This window comes from Pieris rapae, chromosome 8 (genome assembly GCF_905147795.1).
Source record: "Pieris rapae chromosome 8, ilPieRapa1.1, whole genome shotgun sequence".
NCBI lineage: Eukaryota > Metazoa > Arthropoda > Insecta > Lepidoptera > Pieridae > Pieris > Pieris rapae.
Window position 1 is genome coordinate 2,396,933 of NC_059516.1, and position 9,484 is coordinate 2,406,416.

At 31.0% G+C, this 9,484-nt stretch overlaps 2 protein-coding genes across 2 annotated transcripts; both read left to right on the top strand.

Moving 5' to 3' along the window:
• Positions 1-500: 500 nt before the first annotated feature.
• Positions 501-3,753, top strand: LOC110995641 (odorant receptor Or2-like). The gene is made up of 5 exons (XM_022262902.2): positions 501-1,201; positions 1,296-1,395; positions 1,462-1,569; positions 3,139-3,294; positions 3,700-3,753. The coding sequence occupies exons 1-5, from the start codon at positions 501-503 to the stop codon at positions 3,751-3,753; spliced, it is 1,119 nt and encodes a 372-aa protein (XP_022118594.2).
• Positions 3,754-6,540: 2,787 nt separating this feature from the next.
• On the top strand, positions 6,541-8,621 carry LOC110995623 (vesicle transport protein SEC20). Its single transcript, XM_022262878.2, has 5 exons — positions 6,541-6,847; positions 6,918-7,090; positions 7,527-7,684; positions 8,016-8,119; positions 8,407-8,621. Exons 1-5 carry the CDS (start codon positions 6,722-6,724, stop codon positions 8,569-8,571), a joined length of 726 nt encoding a protein of 241 aa, XP_022118570.2. The 5' UTR covers positions 6,541-6,721; the 3' UTR covers positions 8,572-8,621.
• The last annotated feature ends 863 nt before the right edge of the window (positions 8,622-9,484 follow it).

Here is a 9,484-nt window from a genome sequence, read left to right on the forward strand (position 1 = left end):
ATTAGAAACCTCAAAAATAACAGTACTTCTCCACTATTTAATGGATGTTATTATACATGTTTATATGTATCTTCCTCTTGAATCACTCTATCTATTTAAAAAAACCGCATCAAAATCCGTTGCGTAGTTTCAAAGATTTAAGCATATAAAGGGACATAGGGACAGAGAAAGCGACTTTGTTTTATAATATGTAGTGACATACAATACGCGTAAAGATAAAAATGAAATAGTCTTAAAAGAAATATGTAATATCAGACCTTTAGAAAGAAATATTCTAGGTTAATTAATGTTACATTTTCTTTGAATTTGAAATGACTAGTTGCATTTGTTCAGTTGCTTACTTCAATAATTCAAGTTAAGCGCTTGCAGGATACATCGTTATAAAACTTGGGTCTTACAAAGTTCACCAATAATGAATAGTAATCAACCAATTATTCCCTTATTGCAGAACGAAAAAAATTGCTTTCTAATATCTATGCCCATCACAACTCCTAGCAAAAATGTTGAAGCTACACCTATTTATCGACAAAGAAGATTTTTTTTACTTTAATGAAAAATATCTTTATTTTGTTGGATTATGGCCAAATCGACATTCTAAGGTGTATAAAATTTACGAAATTGGGTTACACATACTAGCAATAATTTACGTTATAATCACCGGAATCGGTACCTTTCAAATCAAACACGATACAGTTGTCCTGATGGCAAGTTTAGATAAAACACTTGTCGCATACAATTTCGGACTTAAAATATTCTTCTTTGTCATAAAAAGATCACAGCTACAAAAATTAATTGACGAAATTAAATACTCCGGTGACAAAGTGAGCGATGAAAGAGTGAAGTTCATGGCTGCACACATAATTGTTATAACTATTTTGTCTACTATAATTGTGTCGATATTTTGCCTTTTGGCTCAATATCATGGAGAAATGACGGTTGAACTTTGGGTGCCGTTCGACCCCATGAAGAGTAAAATGAATTTAATGTTAGCAAATCAAATAGCAGCTATGACTTTTGTCGTACCACATATGTATAGAGCTTTTGCTGTACAAGGCATTGTATGCACAATAATCATGTACCTTTGCGATCAGTTGGATGAATTACAAGAAAGAATAAGGAGCTTGGTATATTCTACGGATAATGAAAGTGCTATGAGGGTGGAGTTTACGCATATAATTAAAAAGCATGTACGGTTAATGAGGTAATGTTTTTAATGAGATGGAAGTATTAAAGACTCTTTAACCAGAAGTGTTTCTATACTCTATGAAGTCTAATGAACCTAGTCTTGTTTACAGATACTCAAATACATTTACGAACATTTTCAAAGAATTCTTTTTAATACAGAACTTAGCTGTGACGATAGAATTGTGTCTGAACGCGTTAATGGTCACAGTTGTAAGTATGCGCAGCTACAAAATGAAAAACATTTTTCTTTATATCTAAATTTCAATACTTTTCCAGGTCGGGCGCGAGCAGAAAACTCTCTTAGCAAATTTTATTGCTTTTCTTTTAGTCGCGTTATTAAACGCGTACATATTTTGTTATTTAGGTGATCAGTTAATTGAAAAGGTAAGTTTAAGAAAATTTGTTTAGCTTTATATCACAATTCAAACGTTCAAATTTGTTTTAAATATAACTTATAGTATGGGTTAAAGTATACAAAATAGAGTTTTAAGCTATTGCATAGATTTTATCGCGGGCTTTGAGCGCGGCGACCGAATTCCGAAATTCCGTAACGAAAATAATAACCTTACACACGATCACGTAATATAGATGCGGGAAAGAACGCATACTCCGTCTCACATCAGTCTGGTGTGATTGATGAGGTAGGGTCATCGTCGCCGGTGCAGCCGGTACGCGTTAGAGAGACAGGAGTCCAATCTGAGACAATCTACCAGTATTACTAGTACTGGTAGAGTGGTAGATTTAATTAATATCAAAGAAAAAAAATTAATATATAAATAAAAATTAATATAGTATATTTCATTACAAGTGCGGAAAGCCTGTCATTGCAACGAGTTCCGACGAATGTCTACCCGAGCCGAGGCGCAGCCGAAGGTGAGGGTTGACAGTCGGGACAAGTTGCAATGACGGTACCGCACGTGTACTGAACGACTATTTTTAATACAGTTGCGAAAAAATTAAGCAATTTAAAATTTTATAATATTTGCTTTTTTTCTATTCTCTCTAGGGAATAAATTCGTTGCACGTAGATATGTAGCGACTTATATGTTTCCGGTAAATTGTTCTCCGAAGCAGTTTATGCAATTATACTGCGTTCGGGTGGTATTCATTCAAATAAAATATCGTCGAAATTACTCATTTTGTGCAACAAATAACTCAACTCGAAAGAACATTTTTGGAAAATGGCGCCAACCGCAAAGAATATGAGCAATGCTTGTTTTTTCTTTTCTTCACCCATTCTGGGTAGGCAAAGGGAACTTCGCCCATACAGCCAATTCTTCAGTAGACTATTTTTATTGAAAGAAAACCAAATCTAACTCATTGAGTCCAATCATTAAATCTGATATTGAAACAAATAGTAGCTTCTTTTTAAAATATTTGAATAAATCATAAAAACTTCTGTGATTTTTTTTAGTAAAAACTTCATGGTTAGTTTTTTCTTTTTAATATTTTTTTTATTGATATGAAATAAAATAAACCTAACCTAACTTATTGAATCCAATTATTAGTAAACTTTTTAAAAATACGTATTTGCATATATTATAAAATTCTTTTTAATTGATATGAAATGAAAAGAAACCTGACCGAACTTATTGAATCCAATTATTATAATATTTAGAAATCATATATCATAAAAACTTCTATGAATCTTTTTAATAAAACCTTCGTGGTTGTTTTTTTCTTTTTAATACACATTGTTTTGACAGTTGGCAAAGAAAACGCACGACTGCGGGAATGGCAAAGAAAAAGCACGAGTGTGTAATAGCCCACTTTCCGAACGCTATACGTCCCTGCAATATGCCACTTTTTGAGCAACTGTATTAAAAAATAATTATAATTGCATAAGTTGATAGAAAATGCTATGCAATAGCTTTACCGCGGCAGTCCCACACGTTTTTTTTCCTATACTCGCAAATCAAACGTGAATTAATAAGATAATATTTATTTTGCAAGAGCGAAGGTATAGCATTAGCAGCGTATGAGAGTGCATGGACATCATGGCCTTCTGATCTTCAGAGAGATTTATTAACCGTGATTCGAGCTGCGCAGAAGCCACTTAAATTAAGCGCTGGAGGCATGGCTACCATGTGCATACAAACTTATAGTCAGGTATGTACTTAAATCCACGTTTGTTATCGTATCTTATCCAATCCGGTCGTAGTCTGTGGGGATTTGTTGTCGCTGCAGTGTTAAATTTAACGTCATTTTATATCTAAAATAATCTTTGTTAAGAATTATACTAGTTCATATAATTGCCACGTTAGTTCTCATTCCCCACAGACTCTAACCAGAACTATAATGGGCAACAAAGCGAGTTCTTTGCATGCTCATCTGTTGCATTGCTCAAACTGCTGTGAACTATTAATTATCACCCGATACACTTTTTTGTATTGATTGTCAGTGTATTTTTGTCCACTGTTATAATTGTTTTTATCATTTCGATTAATTTTGTCCAAGTTTGACTTTATGTTAAACATTATAATGCAAGATTATCGTGTTTTTCCCTTTTTTCAGGCGCTGTACAACGCATATTCAATTTTTGCAGTACTCAACGATGTTGTTGAATAATTTATAAATAATAGATGTAGTTCAAATATTTAGTCGCTGTTAAAGCTGAAAAGATGAAGTGTACCTAAAAGAAAAACCTGTTTTCTTTTAGGTACGCAAGGCATCCTAATAATACAGATTAAAAAAAACGCCGAGAATAACCTCAGCTTGTATTTCTCATAAAGAACTTTATAAGTCACATATAATTATAATTTGGCTAGGCTAGAATACTTTCACTTTCATAGTTAAGGCTTAAATATTATTATTTTTTAATTAATTATAGAATTCAGAAAGTTATGGTTGTATAATAAATGTCGTATTCATGTCGTACACGCGAAACGTTGGAAAAATTTAAAATTATGTTCAATAATTATCAGTTTATATCCGGCATATAGCTTATATCCGGTAAAAAGTGTTTTCTTTAAATAAGTAAAAGCTATGTTAATAAAAGACAATAAAATGTATTTATTCATTTTAATATGAAATTAATGTGCGCTAGAAATTAGAATAGAACCAAAATTCCAATGAAATTCCAATTGCTTCTACTGGTAACGAATGAATACTTTTTGTATTTTTTATTGTGCAACAATAGTTACTATGACATTATTTTATTATATGATGTCCAAGTCTCGTCAAGTTAAATATCGATAAAAGTGCCGAGGACAAAGGATGTTGGCGATGCTAAAATAATAGGTATGTATAGGTACACTGAAGTCAAATACACCAACTTCTTAGGAGACTTAAAATTTATTCCATTTTTTTATAGATGTTTGCATTAAATTTAGTTTCAACTGAACTAAGAACAATAGAGTAAAAATGTTTAGTGAGAATTATTTTTAAAGAATGTTATTTTACGTAGCTTTATTTATGGTTTTTTTTAAATATTCATATAACCAGTCGGACCTTAGGTCGTTATTTGAAATTAATTGCAATTATCAACAAAAGTGGCTGTAAAATATATTAACAGAGAGTTTAGAAGTTTTTGACGTGCTTTGTTAAAAATACTAGGTCCGATTGAAGTGTACACTACAGATTTTGGCTAGAATGCGTGTTGCGCAGGCGACAGCCGCGTCCTTCAGGATACATGGTAAAGAGTATATGATCGATTAGTGGATTTTCCGAACTGAGCCAAATGTATACAGTATACTAACCCAACGACGAGAGTCCAATGTGTAGGTACAAGCTCTAAAACTTGCATAGAATCTTAGCGTTTTCCAACTATTATTTTGTAATAGGAAAATATTAATAAAAATTTAAATCGCTGACAGATTCGACAGAATTTGGATTTTATATATAGTTACAGAAAAATTCAGAAACATTGCAGTTGACCCATCTTCGTAACAATATGTACTAAGCATATGTGTAAAGCAATATACATAAAATATATAGTTATTTCAATGACATCAGACACATTAGATTAAAAGTAGTGAAAAACAGCTATGTTTTTTAATTCTCGAATTTCGTGACAATTTCACGCGTCACTTTTGATTGTGTTTCAATTTGACTATAGGAGCTTCCGTCATTTTAATAATGTTCCACTATTCTGTGGTATATTCCAGTAATATTTTCAACCAACTTATTAAAAATATACATAAATACGTACTAAACCGATCGTGCACGTTGACAACACACGTATGCGTGAGTTTTTAGATTTAAAACGGTGCGATTCCTCAAATTGGTCGATTTTGCAGCATTAAATGAAACGTCTATAAGGAGGTTTTCTTAAAAAGTTCTATTTATGTGATTGTCATCTTTATGTTTACATATTGAGAAGATTTTTTTCCTCACACTGAAAATATTAATGCGATGTCGAAATTACTTGTGTTTAATGTAAATTTTATATAGTTATTACCAGAAAATTTGTTTACTACTCTTTATTTATTTATGCTCTTTTTATACATTTTATGTTGAAACATATGGCTTCTACTAGAGGATCGAGCAAGAAGAATAAAAATAAAAAAAGAGGAAGTAAAACGACAATTTCAAAAGTGAGTAAATATCTAAATTCTTAAAAGTGACACATTATATTGTGGTTATAATATAAAATATAGTAAAGACGTATAGAAAGCAAAAGAGAAAAAATTTGCTTAAAAGTTGTGATTTGGATGGCAATTGAAGACGAGGTCGCTATCTCTGTCGCTATGGGAATTGTGACGGTTAGATTTGTTTTGTCGAAAAAAATTCTATGAAGAAAGGTAAAGAATATAGATATATGCTTCATAGAATTGGTGATAGCAACTATAAGAATAATTTTACTAAAATAGGGTGCCTATATAACTTTAACTTTTCAGGCGAGAAATAAACGAAACCGAAAATCTTTAAAAATTACATGCCCCATTTGTTATGAAGATCTTGGAACACAACCCGTCTCTGCCACAATATGTGGTCATATATTTTGCACGAACTGCCTTTTGACTGCAAAAAAATTTAAATTGTTTTGTCCCATCTGTAGAACATCTCTTAGAGGTGCAAAGGCACATCATCCTTTATTTCTGGAAAACTGTCTTACGCTTGAATAAGATTTCATTTATTACCATTAAACAATTCATGTTGAGTGATGAGAATTCAAGAGTAAATTGATGTTTTTCACTATTGGTATCTATTACCTAAAAAGGTAAGGCATTTTTAATAATGTGTATGTACTACGTGGTTAAGAAACATTATATATTTGCTAGCGCGGTTCTACTTTAATATTATTAACTGTTGCCGTTTTAATAGTACGCAATAGGCATAATTATAGTCTGTGAAATGCATGACATTCGTATGTATCTGTTAGTTTTCTATCGCATAAAATTGTTCTATCTATGGCAAATGTCGTCAAACGGTTCAAGTCCATCTGTTTATATTTAGTTTTGAAATTTTAAATTATATTTCTATAACTACAATTTTGGTCATCGTATATACTTTACTTAGAAAACTTCTTTGCCTATTATTAATGTTATATCTAATAATCATTTGATTAGAATTGCTTCACCTTGGAAATAAAGTCATGGATGCTGACCAAAAATTAGCAAAGGCAAAATTCCATGAAAGTTTAGACAATATCGATATTAAATATCAAAATTATGTGAAAACCGCTGCTAAGTACCACTTTCAATTGAAAGCTATTATTCACGTCTGTATTTCTATCATTAAATATTTGTTATTTTTAAAAATGATATTATTTGTTTCTTATCTTGTTTCAGGATATTTTAAAATGCAATGATTCCATGGAAAAGTTAAATGAACTAAATGAAAAAGGAAGAGTAGTAATATCAAATTTAAGGGACTTATTAGAGAAACTAGACTTGTATGTGAAGGAAACAGTGGATACTAGGTTTACTGCAGAATTGGAATCACAGCGCCATTTACAAGCTTGGTAATATTTAATTTATATTTGGCACCAATCTTGCTGGGTAGAAATGAAAAAAATTGTAGTCCAAGACCCACATGGGCCGTGTGCATGTGGGTCTTGCCCTATGATATCATATCAAGTACCATGTAGGTATATATATATATATATACATTATGTTGATTTCACAGTCTCAGGCCATGCATGTCTAAGATACGAATTTTCCTTAAAGTGTGTTATTTTTTATCAAATGTTATGAAAGTGGCATGCTTAAGCCACTAGGTCAACTCTGTTTTAATTATTCAAAAAAGTATAAACAACTGATGCCAATATGTAATTTTAATGAAAGTTATTTCATAATAAAAAATACATTACTTAAATTACCATCCTTTTTTTATTTTATTGGCTTTCTTTATTTATGCCCTTGTTAATTTTAATATACAATATATTTCATTTATTTTAGTCTCATCAAAGAATTCAAAGAAGCAAATATACAAAGCATGTTGGAAATAGAAAGGGTACAAAGGGATGAGTTATTGAAAAGACCTGAAGGTGAACAGTCAGCAATACGGTTGAGAAATAAAAAAGTGGACAGAGATGGGCTGCTCAAATCATCTACAGGTATTATAATACTACAGTAATTATTTATTGGTTATTGTACATATTCAACAGCAGTATTTGCAGTTACATTAATCTCTTTCCGCACAGTTTCTGAGTTTTTATGGTCAAACATAATTAGAGTTCTACATTATTGTTAAATATAAAGTCAAAAACATTGTGTTCTGTATCCTATTAAAAAAACATTTTGTCCATAGTTAAACTGATAATTTTTATTAATATTGTCTGATATATCTATTAGGAGCAGGTTATGTAAATCATTTTTATTATTAAAGTCTACAGAGAAAACTGTAATATTTGGTTTGATTTATTTAAAAAGATGTTTAATACTAAGGTGTAACGGAGCAATTGTTAACAATAAGCAGACAGCTAGCTGCAACTACACAAAGAAGCCAAGATACACTTGATAATCTGGTATCTTCAAGTACAGCAGTTCATGTAAGTTAATTTTTAGTATACTTATTGAATCAAAAGCGAACTTTTAAACTATTGGGAGCTTTGAAAGAAGAGAGAGATGAAATAGTCCTTCAGTATCTCTTCATACTCAACACTGTATTTCATTGCCAGAAAGCAAGTGCGTTGCCGGCATTTTAAGAATTGGTACGATCTTTTACTAAAGGAAAAATAAGTATAAATCAGAATAGCATACAATATGTGATTGGTTTTAACTTAGTGTTAGCAACTATTTCGTAGATTGTTTTTACTAGATTTTGTAATTTTTCCAGGGCACACAGTCAGAGCTACAAAACACGAGTAGCACAATTCAACAATCCAGTAAACTTTTGAAAAAATATGGTCGCCGTGAATTTACCGATAAAGTTATTATGTTTTTTGCATTTTTGTTCTTTTTAGCAGTTTGCCTTTATATTGTTCAAAAGCGATTGTTTTAAATTGTAAGTAGTTAAATTGTGTTTTTTTTTATTCAAATTTGTGTTAATTTTAATAAATTATTAATTTAATATGGAAAACCTTATTATTACCACTAATCTATCTAACCTTATTACAGGATAAGAATATAACATAAGTTTATTTGCAAAGAAAGTGTTCAATTTAGTTTAATCATATCAAAAAACCCGCACAATCAGCCATATCAAAATAGGCGTGCCGATGTCATATTATCATAATCTCATAATAAAGTAATTTATTTAAAATTGTTGTTAAACTTAGGGTCTTAAAACTGCCACGCTATAAAGGCACCTTCCCTTTAAAAAAAATTAACGTTCGCATATAATATTACACGGCAATGATCTATACCTTCTAGAAAGGTCATTAAATGGTTGACAATTGTTTCAATACATCATGGTGCACACACATCCGTGTTGGATCCCTCGGTAGTTACAGGGCAAGGTTTCTTTAAATATTTTGAAATATTGGTTGTTTTTTAGTCATAATTGCTTCTAGGATAACATGGTACTGTCAAATACCGAGTACGTAAAAAATGATTTACAGTTTACAAGAGGTCCAACACCCATAATAGCCCTAGTAATTTTGACAAGCAATAAATATTGGATGTTTTGAGGGCATTTTGGGAATTCGAATTAAAGCTCGAAAGATCTTGGTCTAGTGACTAGATGCGTAGAAAAGTTGAGACTTCCTCAATTGACTCGATTTTATAAGTAATATTGAACTTATTGGGGTTGCTATTGTAATTATAATAATTACAAAATTATATGTAGAAGTAACTTTTTTTAATATTTACTTATAAATTATTATTTTCCAGCCATTCCGTGACATTGTTTACGGTTTTATTTAAATTCCTTTTTTATTTTTTTTAAAAAGTGGTTACTGATAGTTCGTCTGATA